Source organism: Meriones unguiculatus, chromosome X (assembly GCF_030254825.1).
Source record: "Meriones unguiculatus strain TT.TT164.6M chromosome X, Bangor_MerUng_6.1, whole genome shotgun sequence".
In the NCBI taxonomy this organism is placed as follows: domain Eukaryota; kingdom Metazoa; phylum Chordata; class Mammalia; order Rodentia; family Muridae; genus Meriones; species Meriones unguiculatus.
The window spans coordinates 136,103,066-136,127,484 of record NC_083369.1 but is presented as its reverse complement, the minus strand read 5'-3'; the positions used below and the strand labels follow the sequence as shown (position 1 = coordinate 136,127,484).

The window sequence follows — 24,419 nt, the reverse complement described above, 5'->3', positions numbered from 1 at the left end:
AGTATGTTGGTAAGGCTGCTCTCCCCTCAGGGGAAGGTGATCAAAGAGCAGGCCAATCAGTTCATGTCAGAGACAGTCCCTGTTCCTATTACTATGGAACCTGCTTGGACACTAAACTGCCATGGGTTACATCTGTGCAGGGGTCTTAGTTTATCTCCATGCATAGTCCTTGGTTGGAGTATCAGTCTCAGGAAAGACCCATGTGCTCAGATTTTTTTGGTTCTAGTTGCTCTCCTTGTGGAGTTCCTGTCCTCTCCAGATCTTACTATTTCTCACTTCTTTCATAAGTTTCCCTGCACTCTGCCCAAAGGTTGGCCATGAGTCTCAGCATCTGCTTTGATAGTCTGCAGGGCAGAGCCTTTCAGAGGCCCTCTGTGGCAGGCTCCTGACTAGTTCCCTGTTTTCTTCTTCTTCTGATGCCCATCCTCTTTGCCTTTCTGGATAGGAATTGAGCATTTTAGCAAGAGTCCTACCTCTTGATTAGTTTCTTTCGGTGTACAGATTTCAAGGCCATTAGTCATCAGGGAAATGCAAATCAAAACGATCCTGAGGTTTCAGTATATACCAAGGATTAAGAAAGTTGGGTCTATCTTTATTCCTACACTTCTTGTAGGTGAGACAAATTTTGTGTTGAAGTTTAATAGGTAGGGGGAAGGGGCATGAAGGTTGGGCTGGCAGAAGAGAAGAGAGGGGCCTGGGATCAGACTCCAAAGTGATTAAATAAAAAAAAAATAGAATAAACAAAAAAGAAAGTGTGATATGTGGTAATTCTATTTCTAGTTTTTTGTTTTTTTTTTTAATGACTTTCATTCTGTTTTCTATGGTGGCTTGACCAGTTTACTTCTCACCAACAGTATATGAGGATTCTCCTTTTCTCATTTTTTTAAACAATTTCCTCTGTTTTGACTTTGTTAGTATGTACCTACAATGTCACATTGTGATTTTGATTTACATTTCTCTGATTAGTGATGGTGAACATTTCTTCCCATACCCACTAGCCATTTGAATGTTTTCTTTGGGAAAATGTCTATTTATATACTTTGGCAATTATTTTAATGGAAAAAAAAAACAACTTCAAATAGGAAAAAATTGTTTTATAAACCAATGTAGTGTTTAAACATGGAGCTGCTAGAAATCAATACAGACCAGTACAGATCAATACAAATCAATAAAGACCTCAAACAGTTCCATTTTACAGTAGTCAAAGGATCAACTTTGTCTTCTGTTTTTTTGTTTTTCGTTTTGTTGTTGTTGTTTTTTATCTTATCTTCTGAAAGGGTGCAGCATGGCCCATGAAGACTTCTGTGGACATGTTGGTAAAATGAACCCAGGACACCTACAGGCATTGCCGTGACAGGGGATTGGTGAATGGTAACAGTCTTAGGTTGTGTATGTTTGATCTTGCCTATTTTCAGTACATCAATCCTTTCCCTCACTTCTCTCATACTCTAATACCTCTGATCTCTCCTTTCTTTGTTTCTTTTCTGTTGCTATGACAAAATACCCCGACAAAAGCATCTTTAAGAAGAAAGAGTTGTTTTTACTATACTCTTGGTACTCTTCCTAGTTGGTATTACTAGGAAAAACAGGGGTCTCTTTTGTTGGTTTTTAGTCACATTAATAAAGAATTTAAAAAAAAAAACTAGACTCAGAAGGAAGCTTGAGACCATTTATTAGCATTTAAGAGAAAAACAATAGTGTGGGCAAGTTGTGAACCTTAGCAGCTACCAGCAAGATGGAGCTGCTGAGAGAAAGTCCTGTCTTTTTTAATGAGGGTCTAAAAATGTCAGCATGTTCAGCAATGGAGGTTGGCAAGCAGTTGCTTGTTGGAAAGGGAGAGGAACTTCAGAAAAAGGGTGAAAAAATGGATCTTTCCATTAAGAGGTTCAATCGGACTTATCAAACAGAACAGGGAGAAATGTATTCAGACGTAGTGAAGTAATGAAATCTTCAAAGCATGTAGAGAACCACTACAGGTCCTCATAGTTGTCTCAGAGTTCTCATGCTGCTGTTTCCTTCATATGGTCTCCTCCTCCTCCTCTTTTTCCCTCTCCTCCTGTTTCTTTTTCTTTTTTTGCCAACAAAAGATAACTGGGGGAAATTCCATCTGCACTGAACATATGCAGGCATTTTCTTATCATTATTCCCTAAACAGTGTGCTATGGCAACTCTTTACACAGAATTTACATAGTATTAAGTGTTATAAACAATCTAGAGAAAAGAATATGGGAGGGTTATATGCAGATACTACGTCACTTTATAAAACCTACTTGAGCATCCGAGGATTCTGTTTTTGGTGCATGGCTGTGGAGTCAATCCTCTGTAGACGCTGTTCTACCCAGTTCGTGAACCCCAAAAGACCAGGAATAAACAGACTCTGCTGTAAATACATGAGGTTCTTTTTATTGTAAATTACAAGCTGCAGCTTGGGCCCACACACACCAACCACCGAAGCGGTGGGAGCCGTGAATCCCACGCTCAGGTTAGTTGGGTGATATATAGATTCCGGTCCCTCCCAGCATGCCCAAGGCAGGGGCAATTCCTACCTGGCAAGCATCTATTGGTCAAAATGCTACATTTTGAATTGATTGGCTAGAGGAAGGTTCCCAGACCATTAATGACCTGGTGTCCCTCCGTAGGAGGATGGGCCAGTTTCCTAGCAACCTTTATCTCTAGTTGGTGGGGAAAGAATGCAGTAAGGCGGTCCTTCCCTTCAGGGCATTACTAGACTTCTCCACCCACATAGTTCAGGCCTTAATAATAGCTGCTAATTTATCTTTTGGTCTCTCAACACCAATTCCTACCTGACAGTTTTTACACAAACACAGCCCCCTTGTTGATTCTTGTCCTCTGACCCTAATATATTTGCAAATGGCAGAATCTCATATGGAAGCACAGAACAAAAGGGAAGTTTGTGGATAACAAGACCATAGCAAGTGACACAGGGAACTGGCCACAGGGGCAGCAGGACAGGCAGGGGCAAAGCTCTCTCCACCTCTTCTCTGCACTGTTCTGGGAATGCTGGCCCCTTTCTCTCCTTCACAACCAGGTCACGTCCGTCACACAGCGTGGGAAGCCATCATCATCATCTTTTTGCTTATGGCTCACAGCTTTTTCCAGATCATCAGTCTCAGAGCCTGGAAGGAACCTGTGGTGACTGAAAGGAACAAGTTAGTTTTACGGGTCTTTTTATGAATTCTATACCTCATATTAAACTAAGTTCTCCTAGTACTTTTTCAGAAAGCAGAAGGATAAAAGGAAAAGCGGGTGAATTGAGATAAGACCCACCCTGTTGCAAAGGAATGCCAAAGGTCTCCACCCCTCCAGAGGAAAGTCCAGATCTGGGAGATAATGTTGCCTGGCAACTGGTCCAGACTGTTACAGCGCCCCCACCCAGATAGGGGCAGGACTAGATGGACTTGGCGCCTACAATGAACCAATCATTTTCAAAGTCAACTACCCTATAGCCCTTCACCCAATCCTAAACTGCCAAGACTGCAACCTGCCCCACCCCCCAGCTTTCCCGTGCTTTGTGCTTTTTCCTTTAAAAACCCTAGGCTTGTGTCTCTCCGTGCTGTTCCTGTTCCTCGATGGTTTGGAGGGAAGCCACAAAGCACAGAGGCTTGAATAAACCTCTTGCATTTGCATTGATTCCGCTCTCCCTGGAAATTAGGCTCCTGCTAGGCCTAACAGTGACCCTTGTAATGAAGCACTGGACTACACATTGTGAAAACCTACAAGTTCCCTCAGGACTGTAGTCAGGCAACAGATCCTAGGAGAGCCCACACACAAGTTCAGTCTCAGAGTCTGCAGGCCCAAAATGCAAGCAAAGCTGACGTTTGCATTTAAGGGGCAGAGCCAGAGAAACACCGCTGTCTTTCTCAGCTCAGCATGCAGAAACACACCTTCCTTACTAAAGCCTTTTTGTTCCATTCAGCCCCTTGACGGGTGGGTAAGGTCCAGCTGCATTATCTGCTTTCCTGGGGTTGAGATTCAAACGTTTGCTTCATCCAAACCCACAGTTAGTCAGCTTCCGACAGCTGTGACAGCATACCTGAGATAAATATCTTTTGTGTTTTTTTTTTTAATTACAGATTTCCAAAAATTAAGTCTGAAAATATCAATAAAAATACTGATGGGCAGGAGGTGTTTTACATTCCCAAATCCCAGTACTTAATGCTCCTTCTGTCTTGCTACTTAATTTGTAAAAAAGCTGAACTTCTGTTTCTTTTCCTTAGTGTGTGCTTCTGGATTTCAGCCTGATGGTCTAACCCTCCGGTAAGGCAACTTGAGCCGCTTAATATATGTTGGTAGAACTCTTGTCATTCTGTACATTATCAGCCAAGCACAGAATAATGACCATAATTCTTTTGAACAGTTGTGTTTAAGTTTTTTTTTTTTTTTTTTTTTTTTTTTTTTTTCCTTTTCAAGGGCTTAGTGGAAGATGATGCTGTTAGCCTGCTTCTGAGCTCAGGTGGTTAGGGTTCCTATGTACCCACACATAGCACCCATCTGAAGTGCATGTTGAGTCTCTCTCAGAGGTTCTTGATCACTGAAGGATGCCAAATGGAATTTAACTCTGAAGTTTATCTACAGGGTTCCCAGTGGGTCTAAGCCCCAGGCTTCCACAGCTGGGACTTGCTTATGAACACTCCTCTTTGGCTTTCTCCTTTGCCCATCTCACCCTTTCTTTAATTCCTCCATTTTGCTTTCTGTATCAGTTCTCAAATAAGCAACCTGCCCATAGGTCCTTGTTTCAGGGTCTTTTATGGGTGAATCCAAGATAAAACAAGCAGGACATGTAAGTATTATGTTCTAACCCTGCATCCTCAGAGTCTGAGGCTAGAAAATGGAACAGGCCCCCAGCATGCTCTCAAACATGTAAACAAACACAAGAAAAACCCTGCCCAACAGCCAGAAGCAACAACTAGTCCTCTCAGCAGTAAGGGCTCTATTACTGTAATTGGACACGGTTAACATTTCCAGGGTAGTGGATGCTGAGGGCTTGCCCATCTCTATTTAGTCTCACATACACAGTCCTCAGCTGATGTTCATGCTAGCTGCTGATGGTTCATTGCTGCCTTCCTCCCTGGAAATTGTGTGCTGTGGCAGGGAGTTGAATGACCCAAGGTTCTACTTCCTACTCAGGAACAATCCTGATAACTGTTGGCTGATTTCAAGACAATCCTGAAGATTTATCCTAACTCCACATCTCCCCGTTGGGTTGGCTAATTGAATTTTTGACTTCCATCTGTCTCTCTCTCTAAGTATTGCTTTTTACCCTTCTTAAGTCAACACGCACAGTACTATCTGAGGGAGGCTTTGGAAACTTGAAAGAACCTCCCCCACCCACCCGGAACTGTCCTAGACATACTTTTTTTTTTTTAATATTTTGGGCTGCTCAAGCACTCTGACCACAGCACTTGTGGGGTGTGTCACTTTGCTGTGGTGTTGCATGTGCAGACTTGTTTTGGGGCTGTGTTATATTTGGTGTCTTGTTGGTTTGGTGTTTTCAACGGATGATGGGAGTTTGGGACATTCTGTATGCTGAGATGCCCTGCTTAGAGGAGCCAGCCTGTGGCTTACAGCTGTGAGTGAATTTGAGCTGTTCAGAAAAGATTGTGGAACCTCAGTACCAGGAAATGAAAAGTGAAGAGATTCCAAATCCCACCCAAAGGATGACAGTGACAGTCACTGTCATTTCAGGAGAAGCCTTGGAAATAAAAGTAAGTCATGCCTGTTGTATGTCTCTGAAACATGAAGTATATGATGACATCAGAGTGGATCTGTCTTCATTGTCATCTCTCACTGAGTTGATTTTGATGTGTCCCAGTAGAGGGACTTGCTTCACAGATATCAGGATAAGCATGACTTGAGGGAACCCAGAATTTTTTTTCTGCTATGTGCAAACTCATAGAGTTGGAATATTTATAAGAAATTATGCTCATATGAAGTTTGATTAAAAAGAAGTTTTCTATAGGTATGTCTTAATATATGTACAGATTTACCCTAATTCTTAACATTTTTCATCAGATTTAATGCTTTAAATCTTGACTCCTTGCCACTGCAAAGTTACTGCTTTTGAGTGACAAACAACAAGATAGGACCAATTTCACCACTTAAAGATTCATGCAAATAATTTATGCCCCGCTTAGTGAACAAGGAAAGCACATGACAAGATTACAGTGTTTTAAGATAAAATTAACTATCGAGGCTTGAGAAGTGCTCTGCAGTTAAGATCACCAACAGCTCTTGCAGAAGACCTGGGTTTGATCCCCAGCACCCACATTGAGGCACAACCACATATAACTCTAGCCCCAGAGGTTCTGACTCCCCTTTTCTGACCTCCATGGGTACTCATACACATGTAGACACACACATAAATAAAAAATAAAATCTTAAAGAATAATTCAACATTACCTCTTCACTCAACTTACATGGGACATGCTTTGTATATTTTGTTATTGGGACTTGATAGTATTTGGGTTAGGGTCTCACTTTTTAATGAAATAACATCAATTTAAGAAGGGGGTATGACAAGTATTGTAGTAATTGCCCACCTAGTAGGTGGTTGTGCCTAGAGGTTGACCCTGAGATGTATATTCCTGTGCTCATGATTTTAAAGGAAGTGCTCCTAGGGAAACAGTAAAGGGAACCTGGACAAAGTTGCACAAAGGAGCACTAAGCAAGATCATTGTCTCAGGTTAAAGCTGAAAGAGAGTGGCTTTAACCAGACCCCACGGGACCCTTCAGGATCAGCATGTTTCAATGTTGTTCCGAACCACCAGACAAGAGAGCAGGGTTTTCATGCTTCCGTGCCTAATAGTTATTCGTTTGGGCCTTGATTCTGTAGTGTAGGGTAAAAGTAGTCAAGAGAATCTGTTAAGGGGCTGGAGATGTGGCATCTGGCAATGAGAGCATCAGAAGATTGCAAAGCACTTTGCTATTGTCCCAGTGATCAACTAGCTTAAGACTATTTTTAACTTAAGTGTTCCACTTTCCTTTCTGTTGCTGTGATAGCAATACAAGGACCAAAAGCAACTTAAGAGAAAGAAAGTATTTATTTCAGTTTATTTCAGGTCACAGTTCATCAGTGAGGGAAATCAGGGAAGAATATCAAGCAGGAACTTAATGCAAAAACTGTGGAGGAACATTGTTTGCTGGCTTCCTCAGGGTCATGCTTAAGTAGCTCATTTACACATCCCAGGATCACCTTTCCAGGGAATGGTGCTGCCTACAGTGGGCTAGGCCCTCCTTCATCAATTAACAATCAAGACAATCTCCTGTAGACATGCCTACCAGACCAATGTGATCTGGACAATTTCTCAGTTGAGTTTCCATTCTTGGATGACTTTAGGCTGTGTCAATTGAGTTGATAGTTACAGATAACTGTGACATTTGGTAAAATTTGATTATTTTATGTGCGTGTGAGAATTATAGCTTGTCAGTGGCTTCTAAATAATTACTCAGTGACACATTGCATAATTACAGGCTTAGATTGTTGCTTGGGTCCCACTGTTTTTGTTCATTTATCCTGCATTGTAACCACAGTTCTGGATTTGCAACACCCAAATTTGTGTTTCTAGTGCACACAGAAATAATTGGAGGAAAAAAAAAACAAAAACAAACAAACTAATGTTTGCTCACAGTTAAGCATATATGACTGTTGTTCACCACCCTGTAGCATGGTTGAAATAGCTTTTCTTTCAGTTACTGTGACTGATTTGTTTCTGTTCATCAAGCATGGAGGCCTTCCTTTTACAGCTTTTGTGAATTTTCCTCCCCTTTGTTCTGAAGAGGAGAGTTAAGACCTTGTGGGCTCTTCTGAGAAAAGGTCAGAGAATATCCTAATGTGTCCAATTCACATACACAAGTGAAACTGTTGACCTTGTTCACTATGTACTTTTTTCTATTACCTGTTTCCAGGATTCTAAAGTTCTAGGGACATGCATACAAGGAACACTGGGATGGATGTTCAAGAGTAGGAGGCTCTCTCTCCACTTCAACCCAAAACAAGACTTTGTCTGGTTGAGCCTTTTAGCATTGTCTGGGAGATTCCATTTAGAATCAGGTGTGATGACACAACTGTAATCCCAGCATTGGGTAGGTTGAAGCACGAAGATCATGAGTTTGACATCAGGCTGAGATATATAGCGGGACCCAAGCTAACCCTCTATCCGAAAAAAAGTTTGTCTGTCTACAACAACAACAGAGCGGGGGAGGGAGGAAGGGAGAGAGAGAGAGAGAGAGAGAGAGAGAGAGAGAGAGAGAGAGGGAGAGAGAGAGGAGTGAGTTAATAAATAAGCAAAGCCAGCAATATCATTAATTCTCATAGTTTGCAATGGTGGTTTATTTATAGAAAACTCAAGGAGGTTTTGAGGTTGAAGTCAGTTCTACTTATAGACAGAAGTGCATTTTAAAGCACATTCAAATGTAGACTGTAATGTTGCAGATGCAACCAGTGCTTAGAGACCAGAAATAATGCTTTCACTTTATGCAATGATGTCTTGGTAGTTGCTGGCCTCACTTAGTTCATTTTTTTGAATAAAATTTCTGAAGTAAATTATATTCTCCAAAGTAAATAATCAGTCATAATCAGTCATTACTTTGAGAGCATTTTAATAAGTTCCATTTGGAATCTTGAGCAGCACTGATTTTCTTTTTTTTTTTTTAGGTGATATTTATTTTTTTAATTTTTATTAATTACATTTTATTCACTTTGTATCCCCCTATAAACTCCTCCCTCCTCCCCTCCCAGTCCCACCTTCCTTCCCCCTTTTCCAACATGCCCCTCCCCAAGTCCACTGATAAGGGAGGTCTTCCTTTCCTTCCTTCCTATCCTAGTCTATCAGGTCTCATCAGGAGTGGCTGCATTGTCCTCCTCTGTGGACTGCTAAGGCTGCTCCCCCCTCAGGGGGAGGTGATCAAAGAGCCAGCCACTGAGTTTATGTCAGGGACAGTCTCTGTTCCCCTTACTAGGATACCCAATTGGACACTGAACTGCCATGGGAAACATCTGTGCAGGGGTTCTAGCTTAACTCCATGCATGGTACTTGGTCGGAGTATGAGTCTCAGGAAAGACCTTTGGCAGCACTGATTTTCTAGAAGCACTGCTGGTCCATGGTTACCTGTATAGACTCTGGAGACACACAGACTAGGTGAGAAACCTCACCATACACTAGATGTATGGGCTGTGTGGTTTTAAGGATATGAGTTGATTTCTTCTAGACTCCGTTTTGTAAACACTGAATAAATGGTAGCTGTTGATCTAATTATTTTGGTTAATTTATATCTACTTGGGTAGAAATTAGGTGGGTGAAGATTTGTATGTTACCAATGCTAAAGATGTTTTTGTTGTTGTTGTTGTTTTGTTTTGTTTTTCAGTTTGAAAAAGGTAATTAATCCGTTTTAAAATAAGGACACCAGTGAGAGTCCTTGCAGAAATGAGAGCTATTGGCTGTTTCTAAGGGACACAGTTTTGCACATCACAACACTTTATATCCTCTCACCAAAGAATCATTCAGTCTTAAATAGTCTAGAGATACCATAAAGACATACCAAAGAGAGTTTAGTATCAAGAAGATTATTTGGGGGCAGGAGAGATGGCTCAGTGTTTAAGAACATGAACTGCTCCTTACAGAAGACCTGTGTTTTATTTCCCGGTACCCAGATAAGGTGGTTCACAACTGCCTGCAACTCTAGCTCCAAGGAATCTGATGCCTTCTTCTAGTCTCTGAGAGAATGTACACTCACATGCACATATCCACACACATATATAAAAATAAAAATTAAAGAAGATAATTTTAAGTTATATTACAAAATGGTAGTAAGAATACACTTTTCAAGAGATTGATCTACTTATAACCAGCATAGGCTCATCAACAACTTCCCTTTCTACAGCCAAACTTTCTGGAAAATTTGGTGACCACTGCAGTACACTTGGCTTTAATATTCATATGGACTGCCTGGAAGATCTGGACAAAGTGGAGAGTCTGGTATAGCAGGTCTGCAGGGAGGTCTGAGATTGCAATTTTCTAACATGCTTCTGGATGGTTCTATGCTGCAGGCCTGGAACTACTCCATAGTTTGTATAAAGGACATGCCATCCAGGCTTGGGGATATGGTTATCCTTAGGAAGTCTGTTTCGGCTCATGCAGATAATGTTAAATGGTTCAATCCAAGGACTTCTAGCAAATCCTATTTAGTCATTCTAGACTTGAATACTTAGCTCTACAAAAAAAAATGTGAAGAGTGCCTATGTAAAATGCTATAAGCTTTATAATTAGCAAAACCATCTTTTTAATATGCCCAAAGATAACTGTGTCTTTTTTTCTCAGGTCATATGAGTCTAAGCATTTTTTCAGTGCTTGAAATGCCACATCCAATTCTGAGCAAGATTCTGCCAGGACAACCTAGTCTGAAGTGAATGTTGAAATGGGAAAAGAAAAAAAATGGGAGAGTTCGAATAGTTTCTGTCACTTTTGAAAGGACACAATTGCATGTTTGCTTCATGAGAGTACGCAATTTTCCAAACCCCATTACATTCTTATCAGTCAGCCAATCTGCTATATTTATTGCCAGCTCTTTTTGGAACACAATGTAGCTCCCCTTCAATGCCTCTATTTGACTCCTGCTGCTCTACATTCCGTTATGTCAAAAACAAATCTTGAAGAGGTCAGAGAAACACAATCTGGAGCCAGATGGCCAAGGTTCAAGGCTAGCTGCACTACTGAAGCATGTTGGAGAACTTACTTAAGCTGGCAGAATCTCAATTTTATAATCTGTAAAATGGAGATGGCCATGGCAACTATCTTAGAGCATCAATATGAGGAATAAATTAATTCTATATCCCTCCCGTCTATGTTGGCAAAGATTAAGTCCTATATAGTTCTGTGTATGCTATTTTCATTCCCTTTCAAAACCTATAGATCTTATGGCCAACAGATACAACATAAAGAGTCTTCATTTGAATGGGAAAACTTAAGTAATCATGGGCTGGATGACTCTATTAAAATCTATAGTTACCAAAGGAATTTGCTATATATCTAATATAATTTACTCCAACCATTTTGTATTCTACCTGTGTTCTCATTTTAGAGGAAATTTGACCTCTTGGATGCTATTCTGTGACTTTGCCATGAAGCTGTTTGCTTTGCCTACCTGAGCTTTCCCTCTGACCCCTTAGTGATGTGGACAGTGTCGTTCCTCCATGGGCACTGTTCTTTCCTTCCCAAACTCAAAAGAATGAGTTTACCAAATAGCATCTTAAAAATTCTTACACGTTGAAGATTGGTAGCATATACATGATTTCCTATTGGGTTTTTCTGTGTGTGTGTGTGTGTGTGTGTGTGTGTGTGTGTGTGTGTGTGTTGCCTTTCAGTTATTCTAGCAAGTTCATGTAGCAAACCTGACAAACGTTCCCTTCATGGCAGGAATTATGTGGGACAATGGGTTTCTGACAAAGGGAGCCTGAGAGAACAAGCTCTAACTGGCCTAAAGAGCAAGCAAAAGAAGGGTTGCTCAGGAAGGAAACCTCCCTTCCAGAGGCCACTCTGTTTTATAAACCAGAGCCCTGTTACAGTGTAGGAAACCTATGACTATAGATCTGTAGGTATTTAACAAATATTTCCTTTGGGATGCAAGTGAGTAGATAAATTTTAGACTGTTCTCTGTTTTTCTTTTGTTTTAAAAGATGGAAATGTTTACTTATTTAGAATGCCAAGTTAAACTGGAAAAGGGTGTGGTGGAGAGGAGGATGAATAGAAACAAATGAAGGACCTAAAATTCACATGAAGATGTGAGCAATATAACAAAACAGAAGAACATTGACTTTATAAGGGCCTTTAAAGATAATTTCCCTGGCTGTAGATTTTTAATGAACTTATAGTTTGAAGACAAAACAGATTTTATCTTTTTTTTTTCCAGAGCTGAGGACTGAACCCAGGGCCTTGCACTTGCTAGGCAAGCGCTCTACCACTGAGCTAAATCCCCAACCCCGACAAAACAGATTTTAAATGTCAAAATTTGAAATTTCATTGTGTCCTTTTATTGTTCGTGTTCATATTATACTTCAATAAAATTGTGTATATATGTATTATACACATGAATCCAATTGTTAATTTCTTAGGAGTGAAGATTTTCAGTATAAGAAAAATTGAAACAAGCTAAGAAAATAGTATACTCTTCAATGTCAAATTAAGCATCAAATAGACATTTAAAAAGTAAATGTCCACCTTTGAGGAGTTTCCAGAAACATAATATGATTTGATCATTTTAGTAATACACTTGCTATCTTAAAGATTTATTTATTTTTAATTATATGCATGCATGTGTGTCTGTGTGTGCATGTGAGTGCCAGGGCCCATGGAGGACAGAAAAAGGTACAGGATCTTCTGGAGCCAGAATTATAGGAAGTTATGAACTGCCTAACATGGGTGCTGGGAACTACAGTTGGGTTCTCAATAAGAGCAGCACTCTTTCTTAACTGCTGAGCCATCTTTCCACCCCTGGTATTTTCTGGTTTCTTGTTTTGTTTTCTTTTGTTTTGTTCTGTTCTGTTTTTTGTCCCATTATATAGTTCAAGCTTGAACTTTTCTTCTACCTCAATGATCATGAGTGATCTCACCTGGCCTATCAATCAATCAATCACTCAAACTCCTCCCCACTGCACTTGACTTGAACCCAGGGCCTTATTCTAGAGCACTACACAATAGCACTAGCTCCCCATGACTTTTAGTGATGCAAATTTTGTCTCTTTTTGCTAATTCCATTTTTTATTAACTTTTATTTACGATGATTTTTTTCTCAGGTTTAACATAATTAGATGGTATGATCATTACTTTAAAATGTTATCTTTTAAAATATCACAATCCATTTATTGAATTCTGGCTAAATTTCTCTTCTGTAAACAATAAATATGTGCATTGTCATGGGCAGGTGGGGCAAGAGGTGAAAATAATTATCATAGAGGGGGAGAGAGCTTCCTGGTATGCTGTTGACACAGAGGAAGTGAGGAAACATGTTACCAGGGAGAAAAGTTTTGAAATGTGCTAAAGAAAATGGAGTTTAGAAGCTCAATATTTTCTTCTGCTTGCTACTGCTCATCAAAACCCTTTGGTACAGTCTTCTCAGCTACCACAGACTAGAAGCATCTTGACTTCTGTCCAGATGGAAAGTTTTGGATTTACATCCCCCATTTCTCTAGGATCTCTCTTCATTCAGTCATTAGGGAGCTGCCTCCTATACATGGTTTGCATGCATTAGAGATATGATGGGAATGAGATACAACCACTACCCTCAAAAAAGCTCACAGTCTTGGGTGCAGAAAGAAGCCAGCCACATTAGAAGTATAATATAAGATGGGCAAATATTTTTTAAAGCCATATATAAATGTTCTGTGATTAGCCAGAGGAAAGAGGATTAATTTTGCTTATGTGGATATAGAAGTAGAGCAAAGAAAACAGAAAGGATAAAGATTGTGTCTTACAGTGGTCTACATAAAAGGCTTAGACATGGGCTGGGAGATAATGCAGTAGGGAAAGTACTTGCAATGTAAGCATGAGGACCTAAATTAAATCCCCCAAACCCACATTAAAAATGCTGGAGATAATGCTACATTCCGGTAATCCTAGAACTGAGGGGGTGGAAACAAGCTGATTCCCAGTTCCCACTGGCCAGCCAGCCTAGTCTGTTTGGGAAACCTTGAGTCTCAGTGTGAGATTTTTGTCTCAAGAAATAAGGTAGATTATATCTGAGGAGGTGCAACACCTGAGATTGATCTCTGGTCTCCAGAAGCACACATTTGCTCGTGCATCTACCACATGTGTGCAAACACACACACACACACAAACACACACACACACACACACACACACACGTAGGACTAAGAGAGTAAAATGGAAAACTGCTTGCAAAGGTAGTAGGGGCTTCATAGGCAACCAGGTATTGGTGGAGTTGTGAAAAAGAAAGAAAGGAGATGATTTGAAATATTGCAATGGAGAGAAATCAAAAGTAAATTTGACTATGACTATGTCTTAAGGCTGACATTAATTGTATATATGGTTCTGTGTCCTGATCTCCCAGTGTTCTTTCTATATGGTTGGAAGAATGATCTATTGTGGCCATACATTTGGTTTTAAATGAGAGAATATATTAAGTATATTGCAAGCTAAAGAAAAATAACAAATAACAAGAGACAGATTATAGATTGATTAATTGATTAATTGAAAGATAGATAGATAGATAGATAGATAGATAGATAGATAGATAGATAGATAGATAGATAGCAAAACCTCAATTTGATTGATTGGGCAGTCAAAACATCCAGCAGAAATTGACTGTGAAAAGCTCCATTTAGTCAGCCAGCTGGTGTTCTCCATAGAGTGTCAGGCAGCACAGTTGTCTGCCCTGGAGAAACTTCTGAGTAAAAGAACAAATTACAACAGAGCTAATGTCTTCCCATTGGGTGCTCTCTAAATCCACTAGAACCTGACTGAATTCCAGATTGAATTTTCTTTCCATGGATGAAGCTCCCATGATTGAATTTTAGCTTCATTTCTCCACTGTAGAGACTTTTATATCATAAAAAAAAAAACAATTGTAAACTCTGTTAGATATCATTTAACTCCTAGTTCTTCTTAAGGACACGGTTATTTTAATACCCTTAGCTGCTCAATGTTTTTCTGTCTCCCTGTCACAGACAGAGCCAGTAGGCCAGGCCTGACTCAAAAGTGGATAGGTTTGGAGGACACTTGACATAACATGCTTAGATCTGTAGTTGGGGGTAAAAGCCACTTCCAGAGCCAATTTCTCAGTGACCTCAAACAATTTACCAATACAATATACATAACACTCAGAGTTTATTTGAATAGTTGGCCTTGAAGTTCAGGTGGGTGTGGTCCTCAGCATGCTCTGCATAATCCTATCTCATTTCTGATACCATGAAGCTATTCATTCTCTAAAGCTGCCCCCAAAAGTCCAGGTGGTCCTAACTGACTCTCAACCTCATTCCACAGAACACTTGGCTTTGATTTGTTGCTGAGAATAGGCAAAATTAGGCCACTAACATTTTTAGCAAATAAGAGGACACGAAAGAAATGAACCCAACAACTTCAAAGAACTTGACCTATGGTAGGCAGCCATAGTTGGCACTTAATTTGGAGTTAGGAATGTTCAAATAAACAATTTTCAAGATCTGTTTAAATCAGCTGTACAAAAGATTACTCTTGCCCAGGGCAGCCCACTCACCCCAGAAATACCATTGTTGGTGTACACTAAGGGTGCCAGGTGTTCTTATTTCTTCAAGATGTCCCTGTTGACAAAACCACCTAGGAAGTACATTCCATCGTTGTTGACAAGCCCTGTTCTGCCAGCAACAGAAGAATAGATAAGTCCATTTTAAGCCAGAAGGTACATTCTGCACCATTTATATATCCCTGGCTTCGCCGGTGAGGATTATAAATTTGCAGGGAAATAAATTTGGGCTAAAAGCTTAATGAAAGTTATAACGAACCAAGAGATTACCTTTCATAAAGGTGAGTGGACATGTTATCATATCATTGTACTCACTCCTATGGCTGTCAAGGCTTGTATTTTTTTAAATGTGATGAGGTTTTCCTCAGGAACATATTAAATATTTCTCAGTAACAGCTTCAAAAAGTTTTCTTTAGGTTCGTGCATGATGAATTAAAAGCTGAGGTGCATGACACTATATAAAGCAAAGTGAATAGCTATAAATACACTTCATTTTGACAGGCATGCATTCTTAATTGTTTGATAAACTTATACTAAAAGCGATGAGTCAAATTTAGCAAAGCAATAGACTTTACTGATATGTTGTTTATACCTCAATTAATCTTAAAAATAATTTACTAATATGAATAGGAAATAAGTAATTCAAATATTTTAAAATTTGAACTCAAATGTCCCATAAAATCACTTAAGTTGTTACTGTATTTTTAAAAGCATGCTGTGGTCATAAAACCACAGGGAATCCTTTTCAGCATCTACTGCAAATCCAGGGTCATTCTCTTTAGCTTAGAAAATTGGAATAAGGAAAAAGAATGCACTTGCTATTCTTGGAAGGTCTTTCAAAGTCATGAATGGGAAATAAAAAGGATGTCCCAGAAAAATACATCATTTCGTTTTTCTGAGCTCAGCTAACATGTACCATGCACCACTTGTATAAGACTTGTAAAGATATGGGGAAAAGGGGGAAAGCTGACAAAAGTCAAGGAGCTGTAAAGGTACACTATAAAGGCCACACACATCAGCTGTTGAGATAAGTGTACTGTGATGAGCTTGCAGACTAGTGAATGTGGTGATTTTGTGGGAAGCAGAGGAGGAGGCTCAGTCAAATATAAGGGTCAAAAAAAGCAGAGCTAAGTTTAAAAAGAGAGAATGGATCTGGCAGACAAGTATGAGAGGGGATGGGGAGATGGTTCCATTGGTAAAGTGCTTGTTGGGCAAGCATGAGGACCTGAATTTGAGCCACCCCAAACAAACAAACAAACAAACAAACAAACAAGCAAGCAAAGGATCTGGGCATGGGGGCTGGAGAGGCAGCTCAGCACTTAAGAGTGTCATGTTGGGAAGCTCACAACCACTTGTAAAGCCAGCTCCAGGGGTTTTATACAACACCTTCCATCAGTAAAAATGATCTTCAAAAGAAAATCACCTGTAATCTCAGCATGGAGAAGGTGGAGACAGGGAGATTTACTGGCCAGCCAGTATAGCTGAATCAGTGAGCCCTAGTCTCATTGAGACACAGAATAAAGGGAGAAGCAGTTAAGGAAGACATCCAGTGTTGAGTTCTGGCCTATACCTGCAGGTTTAGGCATCTACGCTGTCCCAGCGCTGGAAGCAAACACACATGAAGACATGCAGACACACATGCATACATGCAAGCACTCCCAAGAAGGATAGGGGGACAGCACTGTTAAGGGTGCTTCTATGCCATGGCATGAGACAGTGTTAAACTGATGTTCAGAGGACACATTTGTTTTAAAAATGAAAATTAATCATTTTATTGTCTTTTTCATGTAAAACTACCTGGCAGTTTGTTCTCATGTGTTTGTCTTTCATGTTGAGAATACAGCTGTTCCACATGAAGTACATGTTATGTTCATTAATGTCTAGCATGGCCAGGATCATTGGGAAAGAGAACAACACTAATTTGCCTTTCTCTTGAAATGTTAAAAAAAAAAAACCTTCTTCTCTTTTCCACATAGACAGTCAGGATTAACACTATGAAAGGAAACTGTGATAGTCATAAGATTTTTTTTTCTTGGATTGACTATAGATAGCACCTCAAGAGTTCTCAATATTTCTCTTTGAAGGAAGCCAATCTAAAGTCCACAGCAAGGATCTTATCCCTAAAACCTTCAAGCACCTGTGTCTGGTTAGTTTTCTTCTCAGCTTTAGTCTCTGGCGTGAATGTTGGCTTCATCATCCTGATCTCTTTCCAAATTCTCTAATTACAAATAAGTGGTCCACAAGAAAGAGGAGGGATTGGGTGGCAAAAAGGAGGAGGGAAAAATAGTCAACCATTTCTGTGCCTTTGCACCCTTTTGGTACCATGCTCTTCCTTTTTGGTTCTGTTGTCTTCTTCCCTTTCCCTCTCCTCCCCCTCCCTCCGTCTTTCCTTCTTTTTGAGACAAGGGCTTCTGTACTGAACTTGAATTCCCTGTATAACCAAGGAACACCTCATGCTCCTGATCCTACTCCACTGCACTTTCTGCATGTTTGGATTACTAGTATCCATCACTGCACCCGATTTCATGCTATGCTTTCATTTTGTTCTTGTTAGGCAAGCACTCTATCAACTAAGCTATGTCTCCAGTACTTTAGGGGCCTTACACACTGTCTCCCTCCATCCTCACCAAAGGGCTTTCTGCCAGTTACATATTCCTGGATGCCTTCTTCTCCCAATTAGCCTCCTTTCCTTGCAGTGGCACATCTGTCTGTCAGAAATCATTACTCACTTCCTATCATGGGAGACTGTGAATGTCTTAGATTAACTAACAAAACTTGGCTGAGCTACTGATTTGAAGCCATCTGGTACTTATCAGTCTAAAAGGGGGTTTGAACAAGAGTTTCTGTTGAGTGTCACTGGATATTTGCATTGGTTTTAACTGACAGATTCTTTGTCAGCCAGGTAAAGGAATTGTATTAAAAAGGACTGGAAGTTGATAGATGTCAAATAGAGAGAGCTGATGAGACCAAAAGAAGATACATGTTTTCTTCCCCTTCCAAGTTTAGAATGAGCTAAGACATAGACTGCAAAAGTAATCATAAGGAGATTAAAAAAAATCAGCCCCTTTTCCAGTCAAATGTGGATAAAAGTATATGGCTTGAGTCTAAGACTTTGGGGGGATTTATTTTTTCCTCCCCTTCATTGATCATAGCCCAATAATATAAGACAAGAGGTTCCCAGAGATAGGTGGGAATTATGTACCTTGGTGTTAGTGGACTATAATCTATGGCCAATTAAATTCTATACAATCAAGGAGGGAGAGAGGAGAGAAAGGAGGTATAGAGAAAGAATGAGATTTATGCCTGCTTTTTACATGGTTGGTGTAGGTGACCACCTGGTTGAGTGGCTGGAAGGATTCTAGGGAAGCTTAAAAATTGGATCGCCAAATTATCAAAGCTATAATTAGAATCACAAAGTCAATCAGCCAATGGTATGATAGACTCAGAAGATTGTGGGACTATGTGGTTAGATCTCATATCTGCCATTTTAGTATCTTTGTAACCCAGAAAAAAAATATTTTAAGTGATTTCCAGACTTTAATTCATCCTCCAAATGGAAATGCTATTACACAGCTCCTGCGTTATTTGAATATAGTAGCACAGAGTGTCCTTACTAAATATTGGCTTTCCTTCCTCTCGTCTGTCTTTCTGCTCCCACATTCCCTTATCACAAGGCATTATACAATGACAGACTTTATTGGCAACAAACCTTTAGAACTTCTTGGCAAGTGAGATGAAAAAGCTAACAACCTTAATGGGTTCTTGAAGTACAAAAGCCTAACTCATAATGTGGGTAGCCTACAACTTAAAATTTTCCTAATGTTTTGAAACCTTACCAAGAAGCTATTTGCATTTGATAGCTTCTGGGAAAGGGAAAATCTATTTACTCCAATCAATTGGAAGGCTCAGTGCCCAGAAGTAGTTAACTAACACAAAAGGCATGATTCCATTTTTTTGTGGGAGGTTTTTTTTTTTTTTTTGTATTTTCTGTCTTATAGGGTTTTTTGTTTTTGATTTTTTATATATGTATAAGAAACATGATGACGTTGGGTGGATATGGATGTTGAGGAAGATCTGGGAGGAGTTAGGGGAGGGGAGAGATATGATCAAAATATATTGTATGAAAAACCTTTTAAAGAGAAAAAGACTTGGAAAATGCTAAATATAAGCCACCTCTCCACTTTTAAAATGTCATGTCAAATTTAATATTTGAGTAAGATATTTTACATACATATTCTTGGTTTTTTTTAAGTTCTTTTTGGTACTTTAAAAAACCACATGTAAATATTTCTTATCATAAGCAATGTTACAATCACTACAGTAATAAGTCATTTGTTTGAGTTGCAACTCTTTACTTGAGACATTTTTATTAGAAATACCATCATAAACTCAAAGGATATGAACATTTTAGAACTCAGTACAGTCTGCTACATTTCATGTGTTCAGTAGACATAAGTGGCTAAGTTGCAATGTATTAGATGGTGGTGTTCTGAATATATTATCAACTCTTTTGATCTTGATTTAACTTATGTTCTTTGGAAAATGGAGACATAAGTGATCTTACATGCACTTTGTCCTAGTTTTCTTTCTATTTCTGTGATAAAACATCATGAATGAAGCCAGGTTGGAGAATAAAGGGTTTATTTCAGCTCACGTATCCTGATCACACTCCATCACAAAGGGGAGTCAGGCCATGAACTCAAAGAAAGCATGTGTAGGCAGTAACTAAAGCAGAGGCTATGAAGGACCACTGCTACATTGCTTACTGGCTTGCTCTTCTGGCTTATATTCAGCTACTTTTCTTTTGTTCTTTTCTTATTTTTTTTGTTGTTTGTTGTTGTTTTGCTTTGTTTTGTTTTTTAGCTGGACCTTCACACACCAATCATTAATTAAGAAAATTCTCCACAATCTTACTTACAGCCTTATTAGAAGATGCCTAATCTAATGTAGGTATCTTCTCTAGTAAGGACCATTTTCTTAAATGACTCTACTTTGTGTCAAATTGACAAACAAAACAAAACAAACCTAGTAACCTAGAACATAATTCCAGGGCAGTATTAGTAATAAAACAAGGAAGTGAGACAGAAATAGCTATATAAAACATCTATTTAAAAAGAGTGTCTCAGAACGTTCTAAAAGAGTGACAACAAAAAAATTAACTGCTATCTCATACCTTCCAACCTTTCTTGGTCAATGTTTGGCCTGTTGGGGGATAAGAACTCTCTGCTTTTCTAGTCTGTTTGTCTTAATGCCTTCAGGTAGGTTCTGAAGAGACCACAAACTTCATCATGTGGTAGAGTTCTTTTCGTAAGTCTTGGTGTGAAAGCATCCAGAACCTTAGTAGGTTAGTCAGGTCAAGGAGCTGCTGTGGCTTCTACCATGGCAAGGGCCTTGAGGTTATCTGAACTTAGTGGTCAGTCAGGAGAGGCTGAAGGAGTGGATGGCAACACTACTGACAGCAACCAAGGTCCCTGAACTACTGAAGGCGGGAGACCCAGAGGAGACACATCATGTGTTCAATCATATTCTGTCCATATGACAAAACCTGCCCAGGGATATTTATGTAGTGGGTAACAGAATGGGAATTCTAACAATATGGCCTTGTTTGAGGGGCTGACCGTGAGCTTACGCTGGATCCTTACCTATTTAGTATGCCCCGATACCAATCAGATTTTCAGCTAAGTGCACATGTTAGCTGCTGTGGAAACATTAAAGATAACCTAAGAAGAGAGATGAATGTGAAGGGCACCTAGGAAAAAATCTTGACCTACTCGGATCTGTGATAAGTAGATAGCCACTGTGTACTTGCCTGAGAATTCATGAGCAGCTCCCTACCTCAACAAATAAATACTGACCGCTTCCAGAAGTGTTCAGAATATTTGGTAAGTGTTTTCAGTTTCTGTGAGATGTTGTTAAATAACAGAACTTCTACTCTATTTTTGGAAGCTATTGAAATACTTATTTTATTTTGATGAGTTGGTGTGGTAAGGTTGGGGATCTGGTGAATAATCAAGGAAGAGAGGTGTCTTCATGGCAAGCAGCAACACAGAATCTGTCTGGGCAGTGCTTGGGCAAGGTTGCATGAAGAGGGAATCCCCTCCCAGCTGAAAACCTTCCAGGGGCAATAGCGTGAGTCTGCCACTCAGAAGGGAGATGGAACAAGAGACTTCCTGTGTGAGGGATGAAAAGCTGGAAGAGGACGTAGGTGGTAAGTGGCTAAGTGACTTAGTAGCTCCTCAGTCAGGCAGAGCATCTGAATTTGAAGTTCCACAGCAGTTTGAGGCTTTTAGAGTTACAGGTACAGGGTTGTTCTTGCTATGGCTAGCAGTTGCTGGGTGCACTTTAGTTAGCAGATACTGGGGATAGCTATGCTGCATAGCACATAAAGTAGGTAAGTTCCAGAGGGCTGACTATGCTTTAAATCTATTTGACATTTCAGAATTTGAGTTTGGCACCAGCGGGTGTTGAACTAATTAATGGTCTTAACTTGCTGTAGAGAGGTAAACAACATAGGGGATCATTTTAGCCGAATGTACATGGTGCCATCGTGGCCCTGTTTGTATGACAGCTGTAGGAACATTTCCATTCATTCAGTTTCCCCATTGTTGTAATAGAGTGTTAGAGAATTTGAATGAACTTCTCATGGCAGCAAGCCTAAAAGTCCAGTTTGATGCTTCTCAAAGCCGTTCAAGTCCTATCCTTCCATTTTCTTCTGGCTTCTTCATTTGAATCCAAATGCCATGCGGAAATAAACCCCTGAAGTCAGTTCTCAAACTTCATTACTCTGTGGATGACAAAGCTGTAATCCAGCTGGGAATAAAGTGTTCTCCAAGATCACACAGCTCATTGCAAAAACGGACTCTGACCTCAAATCAAGGTTCTTGAATTTTGCCTCATTTTTTGTGTAAACATTACTTTTCCTGTTACATCATTCAACTGTTGTGTATGAATTTGTGGAGTATGACTCTACTTTTAACTAATTTTCATGGAACAAAGCTTAAAACTTAACATCTTTCTCCTCCTATACAAAAATGGTACCTTTCAGTAGATTGCTGCACGTGCATCCACTTCTATTTGTCTATGTCCGAATGTCCTGCAAACAATCACAGAGGAGAAGGCTTGCAACACAATGCATTTCCTCCTTATCAGTCAATGAGGGATCTTATCTACAAAAAGGTACTACTTCCCAGAGCATAATGAAATCTTATTTTTGCCAAATAGTTTCTCATGTTAGATCTTGATACAGTTTCTTGTAAGCAGTCTTAAAATATTTTCGTAAATACCAAATGAAGGTAATACAGATTTAAAATATCATAATGCCCCATAAGGAGTATTTTAGGATTGGCTAATAGACTTGCTGACTCAATTTTGGAACTTATTACCTCTGGACTAGAGACAAAGAATAGGAAGGCTCCTTTAGCAAATACAGGGGCCATTTGTGGTTTCATTATACTGTTACTTTTATTGTGCTATGGATTATTTTTCAGAAGATGGAGCCTTTTCTTTTTGTCTGGAATTAAATTTCCAAAACAGTGGGACATCTGCATCTTTGGGGGACTGATGTTGACTCAAAGAGTGAAGAAATCAAACTCCTGTTTCACCATCAACCTGTTCCTGGTTAACTTTCAGGTCTGAGTTTCATCAGCATCTTCATTCTCATCCTCTTTAGTCCTCCTCGCCTCCCTCCCTCTCCCATAAATAAAAAATTGAAGAGAGGAAAAGGAGTGTTACTATTAATTAAAGGGCTGCTAGGAAGATAATAGTATGGAGACCACACCAAAGCATAATTCTCAAATTTGTGTCTAAAATTCTCAGACAGTTAAGAAGCTCGATGCTCAAGCCTGTCTACAATCCTTTAGTGTTGATAGAGATTAAACTGCATTTTGGCCCTCCCCAACTCGTACCCTAAACAGACACATTGGCACATTCCTAGTCTTCTCTTCATTCATATGCAAAAATATGATGACAGGGTTTTAGTCCTTCCCACAGTATTTTGGCAGTGGGGATGGACACTAATCTCTCTTGCTCCCTATCCAAAATTGTTCAATATAACCAATCAAGAATTCAGAAATCACAGTGCTTTGGAGTGGAAGCAGAAGGCATCATTTTGTTAAAGATCATTGCTCTATACTAAACAATGACTTGGGAGTTTGTTTTAAAAAAAAAGGTGAAAAATCTACTTTTCATTTCCTCAAGCCTTGGAAAGTATGGATCTCCATGTGGAGGCAGGGAAATAAGATGGTTGAGAGGAAATTGGGGAGCCTGGACAGCCACAAGAGAGATATACTAGATGATTCTAGGACTCTAGTATTCTAAATGAGCTGTTAGTGGGAGCTCCTGAGTTAGTTGACTGGGTTTCCTCAATGAGACGTCCCCATGTTACCAGCAGAAATAGAGCCTATCCGAGATTGGGCCAAGTATATGTAGAAACTTAATAATCATAAAATGTTATTACAGATTGTCAGCTGAGATATAGCCCCATACCAGATATCTTGCCTACAGTGTACAAGGCTCTGAATTTTAGAATTAGCACCAATGAAAGAAGAGAGAGGTGAAAGAAGAAGGAGAGGGAATGTTATAGGACCTCAATCAGTTATTTTGGAAGGAAAGAATTAATAGATTAACTAGAAAAAGCCATATGTTAATGAGTACACAGTTTCCCCAAAAGGGAGCTATGGAGCTGGAAAGATAGCTCAGCAGTTAAGAGCACTGGCTGTTCTTGCAGCAGACCCAGGTTTTATTTCCAGCGCGCACATGGCAGTTGACAATCATCTCTAATTCCGATTCCAGGGGATCCATTGCTCTCTTCAGCTTTTGTGAAGACTAAGTACACCAGAGGTGCATATTATGTATGTGGAGGCAAAGAAATACTCAAAAGTAAAATAGAAAAATAATCACAAAAATTTTTTTCTAAAAAAAAAGTACAAGCAACCTAACTCATACACAATAAAGCCCCTATTTAGTGCCTGGTACTCAGCTGATGAAAAAAAAATATATATATGTATGTACACATATATAGAAAGTATATGTTTAATATATTAATTATCCTCCTTATATTAATGATTTTAATATTCTTTGTTAAACTGGTAATGTTATCCAAACTAATTGTCAAATTTAAAAAATATGGCAATGACAATTTTTTAAATCAAGTAAAAAAATAAGATGAT

The 24,419-nt window shown here is 39.4% G+C and overlaps 2 protein-coding genes across 2 annotated transcripts in view; both read left to right on the top strand.

Annotated features, from left to right (window-relative positions):
- Pir (pirin) overlaps positions 1 to 24,419 on the top strand; it is a 98,670-nt gene that overhangs the window by 36,893 nt on the left and 37,358 nt on the right. Inside the window, 3 exon segments of the mRNA XM_060374784.1 lie at positions 1,260 to 1,350; positions 3,340 to 3,353; positions 5,530 to 5,726. Coding sequence (XP_060230767.1) covers positions 1,260 to 1,350; positions 3,340 to 3,353; positions 5,530 to 5,726 — 302 coding nt within the window.
- Positions 21,315 to 24,419, top strand: part of Vegfd (vascular endothelial growth factor D) — a 76,581-nt gene continuing 73,476 nt past the window's right edge. The window contains exon 1 of the mRNA XM_060374782.1: positions 21,315 to 21,460. The gene's annotated coding sequence lies outside the window, so the exon portion shown is untranslated. The remainder of the gene's footprint in view (positions 21,461 to 24,419) is intronic.